Raw genomic sequence first — 20,284 nt, 5'->3', positions numbered from 1 at the left:
ACGTCCCACAACTTAACGTAGATGATTCCGATAAAGATGTTATTCTCAATAGGTCTGGGGTCAAATTTCAATAAATGCAGAATGTATGTCCTGTTGGTTATCTCACCCCCTTACATAGATTACTGTTATTAAGGCCGAAGTTCCTGTGATTTATCCCCTTTCAAATAATGGAAGGGGGGATTCATCCTAAGCCGTCAAGGTGACGATTTCACTTTTTGCTCCAATAATCACTCAATGGACAGAGCCCGGGGGCAATAACACAACGATAGAATGTCTTTTCAGTTTTTCAAATATTCAAGGATCGAGTATCAATTTTGATAAATTAGCAGATGAATTTCTTTTAATGGAGGAGTCTCCCCCTATAGTTAGTATAAACGGGATATATACCTGATGTCAATTAAAATAATAAAAAAATTATTATCACCTTTTTCTATAATGATGACTCTTAATCTACGATTGTTACACTCTGTAAACCCTTCTTATCCTTTTATTTATCATTAATAAATTAAGCACCGTAACAATGGCGAGAATTATTTAACGAAGATATATATTTATCCAACTTCAATTTCTCCTCGTGGCTGGACCTGACGGGAGATTGTTTAAAGAACAAAGTTTGGCTATAAAAAATGAATATTATAATATGTTTCAGCAGCAGCAATTACAGGGTTGACTTCATTTAATGCTTCATAAATGATGGCTCGGACCTAATTAACATACCCGATATTAATCTTTAACCAAATACATATTTGTTTACTCTAATTAAACCCTGCGACGGACGGACGGACGACTTGATCGATCGATCTCTTCTTCGTCTTCAGTTCTTCCACGTCGAAGCATTCATTTTAAATCAGTTAATTGCAGGTAGCTGCATTAAAAGCTCATCGACTCGCACGAAGGAATCTCAGACGTGCAGCTGCGCCACTTCCGGCCATCTCATGCATTCGTGGCCATCTCCGATCGATCTATTAATTAATCAAATTCCCTGCCTGCTGCCATTTGATGCACCACGCCACCTTCGATCTTATATATACGCCGGCCACCTGCAATTACAATTACAGTACGTACACTGCTCGCTTTCTGATATATATATCACTGCTATCGATCGCTTCTTCCATGGCTCTCGCAAACACTAGCACTGGCTTCTTCGATTATTCCTGGTCTCCTCAAATGATACTCGACAATGGTCCCTCGCCGGAACCCCTGTCAGCCGACGGCAGCGGCGGGGGATGGCTGTGTGGCTCCAGCTCCTCCTCGTTGCTCAACTTCGCCGGCCGGGGGGCTGAGGACGACGACTGCGAGGAGTGGATCGACCGAACTTATGCTGAAACTCTGAATGGACGCATGATGATCAGTTCGCCTGAGAAATCCAAACGCCGGCAAAAGCACCCGACTCTGGTAATTCTAGCTACTTCTAGCTGCTCGAATCCAGTGCCTCCGTTGATGTCTATTTTGGCTAATTCTCTTAATTAAATTTGATTAGGACTGTGACTCACCAAGCCCTAAGAAGAGATGTACAAGAACAACAGCCAAGGAGAAGCAGAGTCCATCCAAGGACCTTCAGAGCATTGCAGCAAAGGTACGCACGCATTAATTTTTGTTCAAAGAAAATTTTCTATATATCAGAAATAATTGACCAGTTCAGTTTAATGTACTGGTGTCGCAGAACCGAAGAGAAAGAATAAGTGAACGCCTGAGGATTCTTCAAGATCTCGTGCCCAATGGAACAAAGGTAGATTTGGTCACCATGCTCGAGAAGGCCATCAACTATGTGAAGTTTCTTCAGTTGCAAGTGAAGGTAATTGAATTAAATGACTGACTTTGCACTTTTTCTTCTTTAAATATATATTATATATGTAGATTGAGAGATTTTGTTCAGGTTTTGGCAACTGATGAGTTCTGGCCAGCACAAGGAGGAGGAGGAGGAGGGATTGCACCAGATGTTGCTCAAACGAAAAAGGCAATTAATTCTCTTCCAGCAGAGATGGAAATCCTAGATCGTAATAATTAAGGATTACTGAGACGTAATGATGTTAGCTGAAACACAAGTACTGCTGTAAACATCCTCAGTTTGTAGTTCAACTGAAGATTATAGTGAGGGTAATATCTTAGTTTTGTACTTCTGCTTTAATCTTGTCGTTAGATCTTCAATTCCTTAAGATATTAAACCAATTAAAAACAGGACACAAAGAAGGAAGTACGAGACAGAGCTCCATAAGTGGCACCAAAAGATTGAGCTCCTCCAACTCTATGAGCTTGAGAGTTCTATCTGTAGTAGTAGTTCAATTGGTAACGAAAAACATTGACGGCCGGAGGACATGGAAAGAGTAGAGAAACTAAGTTCTTTTAGTGTAGCATTTGTAAAGTTGCAAAATAACTACATGTGGATAAGTTTTTTTTTTTTTGCATTGGTTATGGAATTCTCATTACATGTATCAAACATTAATTTTGGCAAACCGAACTTGAAGCCTAAATATCAAACAATACAACAAGATACTCTAACTTTGATCCACTCAATTGTTAGTCAAAATATCAGACAAAATATAACGAGATCTGATCAAGGAAAAGAACAACCTCTGGAGTTTTTGTTTTTGCAGGAAGCCATACAAAAAACTGCCTCCTACGAGTGCTTTTACTAGTGGTGCTAAAAAAGGGCAAAACTATACATTAAAGCTCGAGTTTACTCAAATCAAATCTGGATTTAGAAGAAGAAGAAGAAAAAAAAAGGATATATGCAAAAGAATAGAAGTGCAAATGCCACATGAACCATCTTTATGCCTCTTTTTGATGACTCCGATCGAAATGTGCATAGTCAGAACTAGAACCAGGGTTACCAAATGCCAACTGCTGGAATATTCTGATGTCTGCTGAATTAGCTACATCGAACGCTTCACTTTGTCCTGGTGTTACACCACTGGTAAGATCAATGTCGGCGAAACTGTCAAGAACGCGGACCACCTGTATTAACAAAACATTAGTTGGCAACAACAACTGGCTGTGAATGGCAACTAATTGCACTTTTGCACCATTGAACTCTAAGAACATATCATTAATCATCGATAATGCATCCCTCGACTTTATTCATGAAAAATTAGGACCAGAGTTGCTGGTATTCATTGTTACCTTCCCCATTTGAGGCCTCATTGATGCTGAATGTCGAATACATGCGGCGGCTGCTTCAATCATACGAAGCATTTCTCTTTTGTCATAGTTCTTTTGAAGTCTATGGTCAGGTAATTCCCCAAGCTCTCCAGTTGCAAGTGCACAAGAAAGCAATGGTCGTGCCTAGATTTCATTAGCAGGTAAGCAAGATAAATAGCATAATTATGAAGTCAAGAAGATATCTGAGACAAATTAGACACTCGTGTAATAAATGTAATAAGCGCAATAAGTTAGACGGTACACTTACCGACTGAGTTCTCATTTCAGAGCATGGCAAACTATGGTTTAGCTACATGTGCTTCAGCAAATTCCAATGTGCATACCTCTAATTTCTTTTCCAATCACTTTGCTTATTAATAAAGTTAAAAATTGCATTTATACTGCTTTGAGTAAAAAGCTATCCAAAAAATTAAATATGATTTAACTAAAAAAAATGGAAAAAAAATTCACCATCCATGAGTGTAAGTGTGATTAAGAGGTCAGTAACGTGCCTTGTTTGGTTAATTATAGGTGGGCCGAATGATACAAGTAAAAATGGTTTTAGACAAATTAAAATGTGTAGAACTACAAAATAATAGCAAAGACAAGAACGTCCAGTTAGTTTCAATCTGTAAGATCCTGTATGACAGATGAGTTTGATCAATACCAGTGGTAAAGATATCAATCTCAGAAAATGAAATAAAACATCTCAATCACATACTAAGTATTAATCTCTAGATTAAGCATGGTATATGTGCATTACTATCAAAGATGACAATTCTCTGCCAAATCAAATCTAGAGATTTAACCTTCAAATTCTGTACTACCCGATGGCACTGGCAAAGGCATTAAAATTCACAACAAGAGAAAATGCTTAACCTAATGAGTATGAAATGTTGTGTCAACAAAAATTTCAAACTGCTAGCCAGGAGGTACTTGAATTAGAAACGGCAGCAAGCAAAAGAACCGTTCTGATATGAAACACAAAGATAAGATTTTGGTGAATGGAAGCAAGCCATCAGATGTCCTTAGTATCTGAAACAATGCAATGGCATATGCTATGTAACATGAAACTTTGCAGACTCAACATTGACACAAGTTCTGTACACAGCTAGCCCTTTTGTTTATCAGATGATCCTGACATGTTAGAACAGTGACGAGTGATTACGTTTGCAACCTGGATTTTTTATCTTAAACACCAAATTAAAATTAAGAGCATTTAATTGTTAAGACTTGCCGATTCATTTCAAGCTCCAACTGATGCGGACAGTGGAAGGATAACGATACGATCCTCACCCAAGAAAAGTTGTCATTCTCACCCAAAGAAAAGGAAATTGTAAATTGTATTAATTCAAAAGTTATCTATCACATGGGATCCTAATCTCCTTTTATAGTTTAATAACACAACCTTTTTTCTGTGTGTAAAATATAGACTTTTCTAATAAAATCCTAATACAAATCTAATGGACTTTTCTAAAAAATCTAAATAACTTTTTAAAAAATTCCAACAAATTATAAAAATGAACGACTTAGACAACTTTTAATAGAATTAAATTATTGACTGTTATCATATGAGAGAACCATTAGCACAAAAAAATACAATGACAAAAATGAAGCCTATAAAATGGAAGGCTTTAATCATACCCACACAACAAGGCTCTCATCACCAAATGGCTTTGTGCTGTCAACAGGCTTTTGCCCAGTAATAAGTTCCAAAAGCACCACACCAAAAGAAAAAACATCGGATTTTTCAGTCAATTTGCCACTGGATGCATACTCCGGAGCCAAGTACCTAAAAGTACAAATGACATATATGCTTAGACTGGAAGAGTCACAAGATTCTGATCAACATCCGTTATCATTCTGATTAAAATTTAAATATTTGCAATAATAACATGGTTCACCTACCCAAATGTCCCCATTACACGGGTAGTTACATGTGTATGAGCATCTAATTCCAAAGCTAACCTTGCAAGTCCAAAATCAGAAACCTGCTTCATAATGGATAATTAGCAAAAGAAGCAAAGCAACTCTAGTGAGACAATGAACATCGATATACTAAATAAAAATCACTATGATGAGGAAAACCTGAGCTTCAAAATTGTTATCCAAAAGAATGTTGGAAGACTTTATATCTCTGTGAATTATTTTTGGATTACCTGATTATAATGCCAACACAAATATTAAACAAAAATGCAGCTGGGTAACCAAATAACTGTAAATATATTGCTGATGAGCATTCATATAATATTACAATCCTCATGCAGGTAAGCAATGCCACGAGCTGCACCAGCAGCAACCTTCACCCTGGTTGTCCAATCCATTACAGGTCTTGTGTTCCCTGAAGATGCAGTGAAAAATTGAACGACTCTCCATAGAACTCATCAACTTTCGCTACAAAAACTAAAGAGTATTTCAATAAATAAATAATAATCATACCATGAAGATGAGATTCAAGTGTTCCATTAGGCACAAAATCATATGCAAGCAGCCTTTGGTCATCTGATATGCAGTAGCCTACAAGGGAAACCAAATGGCGATGGTGCACACGACTTATAATCTCCACTTCAGCTTTGAACTCACGGTCACCTTGCCCGCTTTCAATTTTTAATCGCTTCACAGCCACTTCTCTTCCATTAGGTAAGCACCCTTTGTAAACAGAACCAAATCCACCCTCTCCCAATATATTGTCAGGCAAGAAACCATTGGTTATTCTATATAACTCTTCATATGAAAATGAAGGTGTTGTGCCAGCTCTTGGTGTCTCAGATAATGAATTGATTCTCGAAGTGGATTCAGAGTTCCCGCGCTGCACAAGAGGGGCTGTTTGGGACCTCAGAATAGCTGAATCTGATAGGTAAAATCAACATGTCATGGAATGGCCAGAATGGAGTCACAAAACATTTTGTCATCTAGTTACTTATGAAGCATGAATCTGAAAATAAATGAGGATTCATCTCACTCACAGGCCACACAAACAGAGACTGGCATAGAAAGAGAGAAGAAACTTACAGCTAAGTAATGAAATTTATGAATCACCTGACATTGAAGATGCAGGTGGTGAAGGCATGACAAACTCTGCATTGTATTCAGCAACAGCTTTCCTGCGCTTCCTGATAATGCAAACTGCCAGTCCAGCCAAACCAAATGCAATAAGAGCTGCTACCACTCCAATAGCTACAACAGCTCCAGTCGCAAGGCTGGAACTTGAATTTCTTGGTCCATCGGCATTCGGTCTATTAGAATCAGTTGTGCCTGGAGGAATAACTGTAGATGGAGGAGAAAGACTCGGTGGCTTAGGAGTTGCTGAAGAATTACTGGGAGGTGGCAACCGAGGAGGGCTTGAGGACGCCGGTGGATGTGGTGGTTGAGAAGGCGAACTCCTAGGTGGTGGAGTAACTGTGGGCGGCGGCCTAGATTGTGGAGGCCGTGACGCTGGAGGAGGTGGGGATGGAGGAGACGGTGGAGGCGCATTGGGAGTAGTCGGCTCCGGAGGAACAGAATGAGAAGGAGGTGGAGGGGCGACAGTGGAAGGTGGCGGCGGGGAAGCGGCAGGTGGCGGAGAACGAGATGGCACCGGCGGCGAGGGGGCAGTACCTGAAGGAGGCGAAGTGGCGTCAGGTGGTGGCGGGGAAGTGGCAGGTGGCGGAGAACGAGATGGCACCGGCGGCGAGGGGGCAGTACCTGAAGGAGGCGAAGCGGCGTCAGGTGGTGGAGGTGACGGTCGAGGAAGCGCCGGAGATGGTATTTGGGGAGGAGGTGGTGCGCCGGAGGCAGCGGGAGAAGAAGGTGAAGGTGGAGACGCCGTAGATGTCGGACTCGGAGGAGAGGCCGAGGAAGAAGGGGAAGGCGAAGAAGAAGAAGACATCTTTTCCTGCAATTTTCACTTCCTTCCTTATCTTCCTTCAAAGGAACTCAAAATTTCGCAGAGCCACAAACAAATCAACAATGTCAAGTCGCAAGAACTCCTCCAATTCACCACGAAAAGCTAAATCACAAACAAAAACCCTACTTCAAATCTACTTCCATCCATCCGCTGAAGGTAAAACCCCTAGGTTTCTTCTTCGCGGTGGTTTATGGTTCACCAAGATTCGAACTTCTGTTCAACAAACACGTCAAGGTCAAACCTTTACATCCTCGACAATAAGGCCACGAGATTGGCAACCAAAGAAAAACTCGCACCTGTTCTTGAGCAGAAACTTACAAGGTCCGACCTTTTCCGCAAGATTCCGCCGCGAATCGCAGCCCCAAAATCTGCCGCCGGTGGAAGCCGCAGATCCAAGAAGCAAATGGCATTATGTCAGAAACGAAAAATTCCATCTTTTTCTTGGTAAAACACACTTGAAAATTACCTCAAAATTCCCACCTTCCATTTTTCGATGCATTCAAGCTATTGGTTCTTTTGTTGTGGAAATCAAACCATGTTCTTGACAACAGATAGTTCTTTATTATTATTCCACACTTGCGTGGATTCCTATTTTAATGCTTACTTTTTGAACGTGGCGTTATTGGAGCATGCAGTTAGAAAAAGTTGATGGAGGAGACCAGAGTTGACTTGTGACACAATTAACTGAGAATTTAATTTAAATATAGGCTTCCTATCGATTTTCTATTTCATGTTGTAAATAATAATAAAAATCATAAAAACAAATTAGGAAGATTTATTTGATGATGCCTCTCATTTGATTTTGTTTTTTTTTAAAGGTAATTTTGTGGTGTTCTTTTTTCTTCCTTAATAATTTTCTGTTTAAGTAAACAGACTCTTAGAATATACAAAAATGGTAAATAATGATCAATGCCATGTTAAAGTGTTCCTCACTTCGCTCGACACGTAATCCACTAAAAGTGTAGCCATTAGCCAAGCCAATCGGAACACAGCACGTGGTATATCGAATCCAATCGGAACACAGAACATGTGGTAAGATATGATGACGTAAATATAATTATTTAAAATAAATTTTTAATAAAGATATTTATCCAACATAATTAATTTTTAAAAAATTTGATTGTGAGTGTTGGATTATTTTATATTTTTTAAATTTATTTTGATGACTGATAAAAATTTTGTGTAAGATCGAATTAATCAACTTCATTATTAATCAGTTTGAAAAAGTACATAAATTATCAAAAATATAAAAAACTAATAATTAAAAAGTGAGTGAACTTTGTATTGGACTTGTCATCAATGGTGTCCTTAGGATTTTCTATCAAGGAGAACAAATTTAATAAACTAAAAAAATTAATACAATATAAAATGTATAATAAAAATTATATATTAGTTTTAAATATTTTTACAATAACACTTTGCAAGATTTTATATTTTGAAAATTTTTAAAAATATTAAATAATAACTTCATTATCAATTGTATCAAACATATCTTACTTAATAAATAATATCAAATAATTATTTACTATATCATATTCTAATCAGTTGCGAAATAAGATTTTGATTATTTTCATTATTGAACATACAATTGCAATGAGTAATAGCAATGCTAACTTCAGAAGTAAATATACTAAAAGATACAATCGATGTTTCTTCAAGTAAATTATCCTTTTAACAAACTCACTAATTCCCACAACTTTCAAAAATTGACTGCTACTTTGAATGTCAAAAATAAAGTCATTAAGTTGCATTAACTCTATCAAAGAGAAATTGGATGGATAAAACTGAACAAATTGAAGTATTTTTTTTTATCATAAATAGAGAATGAATTTGATGGATCAAGATAAGTAATACATAACAATAACTCTGTGTTCACCTTATTAAAGCAACTGTTCAACTCTTGAAATTACAAATCTATCACTCCATAAAATATAGTTTTTAGGATAAGAAAGAGAAAGGGTTGGATTTTTTTAGGTAATATATATAATTTTTTATCATCGATTATAATATTACATATATATATATATATATATATATATATATATATATATATTAATATTAATATGATTTGAGATGTTCATCTAACATTCACATTGTAGCAGTTAAGAAACTATAACTATTACATTGTAGACTTATTTTGTTTAATAACATTTACGTTATAGTAACTACAAATTATAAATGTTACAATTCAAACTCGTTCTATTTAACAATATTTATATTGTAGCACCTTAGTTCGTAGTTGCTACAATATGAATTTTTTTATATTCATATAATTATTTGATCGATTTAAGATTTAATAGGTATGTTAGAAGATAATAATATCAAATAATATTGTTAAAGGTAATTATATCATTTTATACCAACTACTAGAATAATTCCTTTTGATAAATAAAAATAAAAAGGACACTCACGTGATGATTCCAAAAACTATGAGACCCTTTTGATTTTTTGCCTTAATCTCAATAAGTGATTTTGCTTAGTTTCTGCTATTTTTAAATGTTTCTAATTTAGAAGTTGGAAAGCTGAAATGTCTGATAAGGTTGCTGGCATTTTTGTCCTTTTCAAGCAATATTGTGCATTTTTACCCTAAATAAAGCTGCAGATCGCATCTTTGTTATTTATTTATTTATTTTTCTTTTACTGGTCCTCGCTCATCCCGGAGACGGCGAAGCAGCCTATAAAGATTGATTGGGAGACGGTGCTTCCTGAGATGCGCGACAACGGCCCGCCTCTGGAAGTCGAAGTGGTCGCCATGGTGACGCTAGAAGGTTCGGATGTTGCGAATCTCTATGATCATGCGTTGCTGGAATCGATCCAGCGGTTGAAGAAGCTTCTTTCGTCGGAGATTAGCAGTCGGCTGAGTGACGGCGGCGCCAAGTTGAAGGCATTGCTGTGCCAGATGGATGCGGAGCGCAATCGGAGGGATCGTGTCCGTGACCCCGAGGTACGTTGACGGCTACTCGTTCGATGTTCGCTTCGATGGAGGAAGCAAAGGATTTGTTACTGTGATTGTTTAGAAGGAGGAGGAATAGGGTTGATGAGATTCTATCAATGCGAGGCGACAGTCGGAGTCCCTAAAAAAGGGTGGTTTTGCCCAATAGTTAGTTTTAGAAGTGGGATTTTTAATAACGAGCAAATGGGCAGAGACAAATGGGAACATGTGGTAGTGGCAGGAGGTAAGGTTGGATTTGCATTTGGAAATTAAATGGATTGAAGTGAGAAAATATCACTATGGTGGAACATAGTTCCCGTGTTTTGTTGTTCAAACTTTAAACAACAAGAAATTGGTATGTATTGGATGAAATCATTCAAGATTTTAGTTAAAAGATCGCTCTGACTTTAGTTATTATATTAGCCGCTACCGTTGATGAAGTCTAGTGATTGTAAATTTACTGGTTTGTTATGTTCCAGGACACTGGAAGTTGCGATACAACCATTCAGTCAAAAAATATAGAATACTCAGGTACAGTTCGAACTCTTTATTCATACTTGGAAACATTCCCCGTATGAAAATAGGCAGACTTAAAGATATGCAATATTTCCTCTGATTTTCACTTTCTCGTTAACCACATTAACACCCATGTTTTTATGCCTATCATAACATAGCTGTGATAAAGTTTTTTTAGATAACATAGCTATGATAAAGTTTTATTTTTAGATATTTTTTAATATAATTTCTCATCACACTGTCTATTTGTTTACTTTTGGATTAATATATTACCAAGAAGCCAAGAATCTCTGCTCTCAAAAGTGTGCTATATTACTTATCTTCATTTGTTGGATTTACTGTACTTGAAAACGTTGTATCAATGAAAGCTTACATTTTGAAGGCCATTTCTTCCAAACTTCATCCTGCTTATTTGCAACATACTATTTCTTTCGGTGAATTAGTATTAAATGTATTGATTGAAGATATTGTAAGTCTGTTAGAGGGTCTCTAATTTGGTTTCCTCTATTGGATTATCTCAAGCAAATCTGTTGAAGGTACTAGTTGGATTAGTTTGGTTGGTTTAGAAGGTCCACACTTAGCCAACTCACTGTTTAAATTGTCAAATTCTATAACTTTGACCGTGCCACTTTTTTTTTCTCCTGCAGCAGTTCAGGATGAGTTTAAAACACTGAAACCAAGGTTCCAATCTTATGATTTTAGTTGCTTTTGTTCTATGAGAAAAAATTGGAACAGAGGATAATCTAAAGGTGAGGTTCTTCCTTTTGGGAAGACAATGAGAGGGAGGGAAAATGAGGAGAGTGAGCAATGAGAATCTTTCCAAATTCCAACTAATCCTTCCATTTATTACAGGTCACAACTAGCAGATAAATCACTCTTCCTTGTTATTTGTAAGGTAGCTAGATATAGGGGAATAAGAGAGTTCTTTGAAGTGTAATTGTATTTGTGGCTCTTAATATTGATTTTCCTGCCAATAAAGTACATGTATTGAAATAATTTTCCCAAAGGAATATCAATGCTTATCTATTAAGAGGTGAAAAATATACACGTTCCTTGATTTGATTGCTCGCTGTTCTATAAGGTTTATAGTTTTTGTAAAACAAAAAATTGATGCGATTTTAGAAGAACAAGTTAAAGGAAACTTGTTTCCAGAAAGGAAGGGAAATAACATAATTATTGTAGGGTCCCCAAGGATGTCTGTATCTCCACAATAGCATGATATTGTCCACTTTGGGCCTAAGCCCTCATGGTTTTGTTCTTGGGCTCTCTCCAAAAGGCTTCATGCCAATGGAGATACTTTCCATCCTTTTAAACCCATGATATTTTCCATGTGTTTTAGATGTGGGACTATGTTTGCACCTTTGCAACCCAACAATCTCCCCCTCAAACAAAGGATCACAGACCCCCCCCTCAAACAAAGGATCACAGACCCCCCTCAAACGGAAAACCTCCGTTTGATGTTTGAATCTTCGACCCATCAGGACTTCCTGCCCCTCGGTCCATCCTGACCTACTAGGACTTCCTACCCGGTGTCTGGTCCTCTTGATTCAAACACGGGAGCCCCTACTTCTTTTGTTTTTAAGGTTCAACCCACATGGTTAGATCCGGATCATGGCTCATCCGGCGGTTAGTCCGGTGAAGGGCGGCCTCGCTCTGATACCAATTGTAGGGTCCCCAAGGATGTCTGTATCTCCACAATAGCATGATATTGTCTACTTTGGGCCTAAGCTCTCATGGTTTTGTTCTTGGGCTCTCCCCAAAAGGCCTCATGCTAATAGAGATACTTTCCATCCTTTTAAATCCATGATCTTTCCCATGTGTTTTAGATGTGAGACTATATTTGCACCTTTGCAACCCAACAATTATGTGGTTCACTATTCTAGGACATCTTAAAGTCCAGCATTTCAATGTTAAAAAAATGTTCGATAGTATCTAGAGTTTGTTGCACTGTAGAAAATGATCCTTCACTGCTTTGCTTTTAAGAAATGCTTGTCATTCTTCTTGTCTCTGATACAGTTAAAGATCACAGTGAAAATCCTATACAATCGCAGTTTGCCTCTAAGTTTATAGAGAAGTTAAAAGGAGAGGTAAATGCATGACCTTGTAAATACTATTATTTTATAACATTGCTGGTATAGGCATTTCAATATTCTATCAGGCAGATGCTACTTTTGATGAGGGCTCGAATGTTATCAATCAAGGCCAGGCCGGTGGCTATGGGTAAAATGAGCTACCGAAGAATGAGAGAGGGCATCGATTTATAATAACTTCGCAGAAAACAAAACATTCTTCAAACAAACACCTTTTGAATGTGTTGGCAGATTTAAGTTGAGGTCCTTGAGTGATGAGCATGAGGATCCATGTTCTTCAAGTCGTCCTAAAGAGAATTATTACGATTACAAACGGTATCTTCTGTTTTTTCTTTGCATTTTTAGTATTCATTGTGAATGTTGATCTTTGAAGCTTGTTTTTGAGATATACTTGTCAAGTTCTTTCTTGTGTATATTTTCATCAAATTTCTATCTTTAGACCCCTTGTTGTAATTAATTTTTGCTGCTTCTCTTTATCTTTTTGTATTGAGTCATTGTTGGCTGTGGCAAGAAGGTTTCATGGCCCTTTGTTTACACAAACACCAAATCATTGTTGGGTTGCAAGGGTGCAAACATAGTCCCACATCTAAAGTACATGGAAAAGATCATGGGGTTAAAAGGATGGAAAGTATCTCCATTGGAATGAGGCCTTTTAGGGAGAGCCCAAGAACAAAGCCATGAGGGCTTAGGCCCAAAGTGGACAATATCATACCATTGTGGAGATCTTTTGATTCCATCGGTTTTAACAAGTGGTATCAGAGCGAGACCGCTCTTTACCGGACTAACCGCCGGATGAGCCATGATCAAGATCTAACCATGTGGTTTGAATCTTAAACAAAGGAAGTGGGTGCTCCCGTGTCTGAATCAAGAGGACCAGACACCAGGTGAGAAGTCCTAGTAGGTCGGGTGGATCGAGGGGTAAAAAGTCCTAGTTGCGACTAGGTGTGAAGTCCTAGTAGGTCGGGTGGACTGAGGGGCAAAAAGTTTTAGCTGCGGCTAGGTGGGAAGTCCTAGTAGGTCGGGTGTACCGAGGGGCAAAAAGTCCTGGTGGGTCGAGGATTCAGATATCAAAACGACGTTGGGGGGCCTGTGATCCTTTGTTTGAGGGGGGATTGTTGGGTTGCAAGGGTGCAAACATAGTCCCACATCTAAAGTACATGGAAAAGATCATGAGGTTAAAAGGATGGAAAATATCTCCATTGGTATGAGGCCTTTTGGGGAGAGCTCAAGAACAAAGTCAGGAGGGCTTAGGCCCAAAGTGGACAATATCATACCATTGTGGAGATATTTTGATTCCATCGGTACTAACAATCATGAAGTCTAAAACTTTGGTACGGCTCGAGATTTTTAACCTTACTCTTGACCATGGTTTTAAAAAGCTCTATCTCAAGCTTAAGTCACATAAGCGACCATAGGCATGTTTTGAAGGGGAACATAGCAACGATATATGTTTGTACATGGCATATGCATCCTATGTATATAGTTAATAACCCTATTTGGGGTATTTAAACTAAACCAAATTGACTAAAAACCTTATGCTACCTTATTCAGTAGCTTGTAATTTGTAAGTGCTAACTTAAAACAATTGTACTGTAAGTGATAAATACTTTAGCTATCAATCTAAATATTTTTAGTGTTTTATATCGACCTCTTTTGCCTCTGCATATTGCATATGCGCTCGCTATGCAATAGGTCAGCCACATATCTCCCACATATACTTTTTAAAATCTTGGCCTTGACTTTATTTTTAGTATTTCTAATGTCTGTTTTGTCAATTAATAATGGAAACATACAATAATGCTTATTTGATTTTTAGTATATAAGATATCATTTAGTTTCTAATTTAATAAATTCAGTTGCTTTCATGGCACATAGACAAAAAAATTAGAATCATCAAATACTACTGTAATTTAATAATCTTAAGTTGAATCATTCAACAGCTTATTTTGCTAGGTTTAATATGAAACATTTTTTTGGGACTCAAGTTGGGTGAAAATGCCCAAATATTTTAAGGAAACCATGAATGTATGATAAGCCACTGACACATAAATATTGTAAATTTAAATAGAAAACATGTGCGTCTATTAATCCTTTTTAGGTGATGCTTTTAGTAAAAATAGAGATTTAATTATATAAACTAAAGTAAATTAAAATAAGATTTGTAGGAATTGTAAATTCAAATGGTTCACATATGTAATTTATCTAAACATTTCTTAGATCTTATATTAAAATTGTATACCATAATAGGTTTGCAAAAATAAAAAAGTCATATGGTATGGGTTTGGATGGGCTCATATGTTGGTTTTTATTTGCTCCATCCTTTGCTATATATTTTAACAATTCATCATCATCATCATTAAGTTGTGATCGTCTCTAGTATTTGATGCATTAAGCTCCATGCTTACACATAGGCGGTAGCTTCAATTATTCTTCATTGTCGAGGAACTGCCTTTATTTCTTTAGTGAATCTATGAATTGATCAGTCTAATAGCATATAATATGTGGTTTTCCAATCTAATCACGTCTTACAAAATTATCATCGCACAAAGATCTCCACTTTGATCTGCTGGTGTGTTATGTTCTATGCTGGCTTTGTATTGTTGTAAAAAGCTTGAACGATGAAAGGTGGCATTACAATCTAGTTTTATTCCATACCTTCAGGCTTTTTATGGCATCAAGTTTACTCAATACCATGCTTAATCATTTATTGCATAAACCATTTACTAGTGAATCAAGTGGTGTTCTTTATGTGTTCTTTTTTAATTCTTTATTTTTGTGTAATTCATTCTAGGAGGAGAATGAGTGCCCCAGACACTAAGAGTAGGAATTCAGTGTCAATGAGATTAGAAAAGGTCAGTATGCTTGTTTATGTATATACAATTCTACTAGTGTTTTGTTTGCTTCATTGTATGCTTTGTAGCCCGTGAACAGAGAATTGTATATATCTATATACACATTTGGTGTTGGTCATGCACATTAATCTACACCACCATCAGTTTTAATTACACCTTTCCTTCTTAACATTAATTTAGTGTAAACTAATGGCGTTCATGAAATACTTGTAGCTTTAGAATTAGAGGGCACACGTCCAAAACTAAAACTCGTAATGGTAAATAAATTATTTCATAAACTTAAAGGGGAAATCTTTACAACATCATAAAAAATAGAGCTAGATACTACATAGAACAGACAGAATCTAGATGCATTGCTATAAATAGCCCAGCGCCGCATCTTCCAGATGTGACTGGTCGATTTCTCTAAACCACATTCGCCATGATTTAACTTGTCAAGGGCCTCGGCGTCTCCGGAACCACCCGAAGCAACCTTGTTGCTGATCAGGAGGGATCATACCACCGCCCTTGGACGTATCAATCGCTTCCAGCATCTTCACCACCTCGTCCATCTCTGGCCGTCTGACAGAGTTCGCATCCCAGCAGAGTTTCATCACGTTCGCCAGAGCGCTCGGGCAGCACCGCGGAATGTCCGGCCTCAAGTTCTGCACTTAGAAAATTTGTGTGGCTGCAGTTCTGCTTTTGTCATTAATTTTAGCTATTCGACACGAGGAAATGTACCTGCCGCACGACTGCAGAAGTGATCTCAGAAAAGCTAAGGTCAGGATAGGGCATATCGCAACAGTAGATCTCCCACAGGCAGACGCCAAAGCTGTAGACATCACATTTTCTATTGTACGGGCTGCCATTAAGCACCTGTGAGTTTGTTAGTGCCATTGTCAAAGCAAGAAAGTGAAGAAGAAGACAACAGATGGGCTAGGTGTTTATAATAGAAAAGAGCTATGTCTCTTTCACATATACAGGTATCAATATCAGACATGGAAATCAATCTTGGTGTTCGACAAGGCTTTAAGTTCTTCTAATTTGTGATGAATGTAGTGGGCAGCAAGGGAAGAGTTCTAGCATCATAGAAATGAGGAAAGATGAATAAATCGAAACATACAGAAATCAAGAAAGGAAAGAACTGATGGCAGTTGAAGGCAGAATAATTTATCAAGTTTTCGAGGGTGCTTACAATTTTGATATGCTTGAGCACATGCCATGCTCGGTGATGGAGATTTGCAATAGCAAGGGCATGTAGATGTGTTATCTGTTGGTTAGAATCACTAGAGAGACTCACAAGACCATTCTTTTGCCATTAAATCACAAGCAGAAGATGGTAAAGATAGGTAGTTGGCATGTCAATAAACCAGAAGCATTCATTTCAAGAATTCCGTAAAGTTTGAGTTGCTGAAGTTTATGAGAAAAATTAGGAAAATCAACTAACTTTCAATGCCCAAATAGTATGTCATACCTCTGGTGCCATGTAACCGAGGGTTCCTGTCTCGCCCGTCATATCATTGGGATTTTGAGCCTCAATACGAGCAACACCAAAGTCGGCAATTTTTACCGTTCCCGTCCTATCTAGAAGCATATTTTCTGTCTTGACATCTCTGTGCACAATCTTTTTCGAATGAAGATAACTTAATCTACAAAAACAAATGTAAATTGAAAGACAAAGTAATTAGCGTGCATACATCTCTTTGATCAATCAGTGGAGGCAAGAAATCAGTAAGAAGTACAAATGTGAACAAAATGGCATTAACTAAAAGCTTTCAGATAGAAGAATTCAAAGATCAGTACTCACCCTCTTGCAAGATCCAAAGCTATCTGGATCACTACCTTGAAAGTGAGCTTTCTTCTATGGTGTTTTATAAGAAATGATTTGAGTGTACCACCGGCAAGGTATTCAACGATGACACAGCAAACATTGCTGGGCATGCCAAGATGGCCGTTCTCTGTTTGCATGTTTAAGTTTGTTGCCCCAATGGTTGCTCCGATGAACTACAACAAGGAAGTTCAAGTTAATTGCCAATGTCAGCAAAAAAAAAACATGAGACTAAAAAAGATATAATATAGAAAGTGGTTTATCTTCGCTTTACTATATCATATGTACCTTAGTGACATTTGGATGATCAAGTTTATGCCAAACTGAAACTTCCTGAGAGAATGCTGCCGGAAGTGCAGCAATTTCAGATTCTGTTCTGCTTCCTTCTTCTCCCCAGTCAAGCAACTTCACTGCAAATAGAAAGGAATGATCGATTAACCGTGATTACCAATGGATCTGTACATAGCACATTGAGTGAGTACGCTATTTTTAACAAACACAAGAGCAAGATGAAAAACACAGAGTCAAAGCTAAATCACAGCAAGGGAATTGAGATGGACTTGATCAAGGTTATTTAAGTTTCATGGCTTATGGCTGTACAGCATAAGTGAGTAGGTGACAGTAAAAATCTCATTGTTGCTTTCTGATCTTCCTCCACAAGACCAACACCTTCCCTTGTTTTTTTAGTTAGATTCACATGAAAGTACAAGTAGGAAGTAACAAATCCAACATATGTCACGGGAAGCACACCCACCTACATGTGAACTCACAGGCAATGAACAAGATTCTTCTGCATATGAAACCAACTGAATCACTAACTACAAAGGCTAGAGATAACCAGAAATTTAATGGTATCACTAATGCGAGTGCAATCAAGATACTAAAGACATTTCAACAATGGACATGCAGATTAAACAATCCACTGGAGATTACTTGTTTATACAAGAACAAGTTTGACTAAATAAAGACATAATATGAAGATGATGATAGTTCAAGATTCAATTGAACACTAGTTCAAATGGTTTCCCAGCAATTGGATAAGGGATCGAATCCATCAAAACTACAGCTTGCCTACTCTTTAGCACGGAGAAAAAGGATGAAGTATCATAGAGAAGTGGAATTCACTAGAAATTCAAGAAAAAAAAAGGAACAGAAGCAATTTCTCAAACAGTTGGCGTGATCGAGAAAACTAGGATACCTCAAACAAAGACCCTAACGAAGAGGAGCAGGCAAGAATCAGAATCTTAGAGAATTCTAGTTTAGGCCTCACCGGCGACGTCCTGGCCGTCGTAGACCCCGCGGTGGACAGTACCGAAGGTGCCCCTGGCGATGACTGCCTTGATCACCAGTTTGGATGTATCAATCTCCCACTCCTCTCGCTGCCTGCCCCTCCTCTCCACCTCCTTCGCCTTCTCCATCGTCCATGCCCGGCTCAGGTGCCGCTCCAGTTGTTCGTCCAAGCTTTTGAGATCGATCTGGTCCGCCCTAACGAACCCATCTCCGCGCCCTTCCTTCATCTCTCTCTCTCTCTCCCCTCCCTCAACGACTCTTCGCAGACTCCACCACCGCGGAAAGCCAAAAAAATGAGACCTTTACCGGTGCTTCGCTCCTCGCCTATCGCCGCCTCCTCTGCAACTCCCGATTTCTCTTCTCTTCACTGCATTTTCTCTCTACCTATCCATGCGGGCACATGGGTTGCCTGCTGCCTTCATCTCTCTCTCTCTCTCTCCAATCAAAGCTCATCTTTTATATATATATATATTTTTTTATGGTCACAAGACACAAGTCTGATATCCAAAGCGCCGCCCTTTTTCCTTGGCGTCTCCCTTTTATCCTCCTCGTTCTCCCAAACTGTAGACTCACAGGCGCCCACAATAAATTGCTTTTTATGGGGGAATTGACTGCTTGCTTATCCTGGAATTTGCATCTCTCTTCTGAAAGTGATTACACACGCAATTTGTGAAGTTATCTTGTTCCAATGTTTGGACCATAACTGATGAAACGATCGAGGACCTCGAGAAAACCATACACTCTCTTCGTGAACAAGCATGCCTGCAGCTCTTGTGGACTCAGCAAAGGATTAGGTCAGGAAAGTGACTTCACATGCAACGTGTGGAGTGGTCGTATTATGCTGGGACTATAACCGATGAAACAGGGACCTCAAGAAAATCATCTTCTTCTTCTTCTGTCACCTTGGAGTTGTCACATATGATGAACAACAAGAAAGATTTGACAGTATCAGCATCAATCAACTATTTTAGTTTTTATAGTTAGAAAGTTACCGTTGATCATTATCGTCAAGATATTATTTCGATTTTTATCCATTTCAATAAATCTATTTCATAATAACCAACTTAATTATATCCCAAGAGCAATAGTTAAATTCACACGCAAACACATTATGTTGGTTGTATCAATCAACTACTTTAAATCCAACAGTTAGATTTTATTGTTACGTTGAATTGTCCATAAATGATGGATAATTGTAACGAAAAGAAATACTATGTTTACAAAAGAAGCAAATTAATTAATTTTTAAATCATTTTATCCCACTAAAACTAGCAAAATAAATAAAAGACATAAAATATATACCTTGCAAATTAGTTTTAAAATCATTTGCAAAACCATTTTTAGTGATTTTTTTTATTTTTAAAATGAGCTTTTTTGGTAAAAATAATATTGTATCAGGTTAGGATATTAAAATTAACATAAAAGTGACACAATGGTAAATTAATTTATCATAAAAACTTTAATATATCTGTTTTGGTAGTATTGATAAATTCAAATTTAAAAAACTTTGATTCTTAAATTGATTTTTAAATAATATATATCTCACTGTTTGAATTAATACACAATTAGCATAAAATATGTTTAAAAATAATTTTGTAGAATTTTTCTTCCTGATTCCTTTTTTTTCCTCGTTTTTTTCTTTCCAAAACAAATTTAGGGGCGATTTTTTTTATTGGCTAATCAGAGGTCGGGTTTTGGATGGAACCGGATTCGCCTGATCCGTTTGCACATGGTAGACTCTCAAACTTCTTAACGCTTTGTTTCGGAAGAGAT

At 37.6% G+C, this 20,284-nt stretch overlaps 3 protein-coding genes across 5 annotated transcripts; 1 reads left to right on the top strand and 2 right to left on the bottom strand.

The window, feature by feature from the left end:
* Positions 1-1,113: 1,113 nt before the first annotated feature.
* On the top strand, positions 1,114-2,008 carry LOC141815203 (transcription factor RHD6-like). Its single transcript, XM_074703121.1, has 4 exons — positions 1,114-1,395; positions 1,481-1,576; positions 1,664-1,795; positions 1,877-2,008. The coding sequence occupies exons 1-4, from the start codon at positions 1,114-1,116 to the stop codon at positions 2,006-2,008; spliced, it is 642 nt and encodes a 213-aa protein (XP_074559222.1).
* Positions 2,009-2,540: 532 nt separating this feature from the next.
* On the bottom strand, positions 2,541-7,570 carry LOC141814387 (proline-rich receptor-like protein kinase PERK10). 3 transcript variants are annotated; one of them, XM_074702344.1, is made up of 10 exons: positions 7,505-7,570; positions 7,321-7,392; positions 6,178-7,237; positions 5,578-5,988; positions 5,393-5,479; positions 5,227-5,297; positions 5,047-5,129; positions 4,783-4,930; positions 3,121-3,282; positions 2,541-2,955 (listed from the first exon to the last, which is right to left on the bottom strand). In XM_074702344.1, exons 3-10 carry the CDS (start codon positions 7,004-7,006, stop codon positions 2,770-2,772), a joined length of 1,977 nt encoding a protein of 658 aa, XP_074558445.1. In that variant the 5' UTR covers positions 7,007-7,237; positions 7,321-7,392; positions 7,505-7,570; the 3' UTR covers positions 2,541-2,769. The 3 variants fall into 3 exon arrangements, with proteins under 3 accessions (XP_074558445.1, XP_074558446.1, XP_074558447.1); XM_074702345.1 differs by having other exon boundaries at positions 7,491-7,556; XM_074702346.1 differs by having other exon boundaries at positions 6,178-7,012; positions 7,491-7,556.
* Positions 7,571-15,669: 8,099 nt separating this feature from the next.
* LOC141814184 (serine/threonine-protein kinase 52-like) lies at positions 15,670-18,931 on the bottom strand. Its single transcript, XM_074702135.1, has 6 exons — positions 18,492-18,931; positions 17,510-17,631; positions 17,201-17,397; positions 16,868-17,042; positions 16,135-16,269; positions 15,670-16,058 (listed from the first exon to the last, which is right to left on the bottom strand). The coding sequence occupies exons 1-6, from the start codon at positions 18,736-18,738 to the stop codon at positions 15,849-15,851; spliced, it is 1,086 nt and encodes a 361-aa protein (XP_074558236.1). The 5' UTR covers positions 18,739-18,931; the 3' UTR covers positions 15,670-15,848.
* Positions 18,932-20,284: the final 1,353 nt, after the last annotated feature.

This window comes from Curcuma longa, chromosome 21 (genome assembly GCF_044706935.1).
Source record: "Curcuma longa cultivar G26 ecotype Majalengka, Jawa Barat chromosome 21, ITB_CL_G26_1.1, whole genome shotgun sequence".
In the NCBI taxonomy this organism is placed as follows: Eukaryota; Viridiplantae; Streptophyta; class Magnoliopsida; order Zingiberales; family Zingiberaceae; genus Curcuma; species Curcuma longa.
The sequence above is the reverse complement of the archived record's forward strand: the minus strand, read 5'-3'. Positions and strand labels throughout refer to the sequence as shown.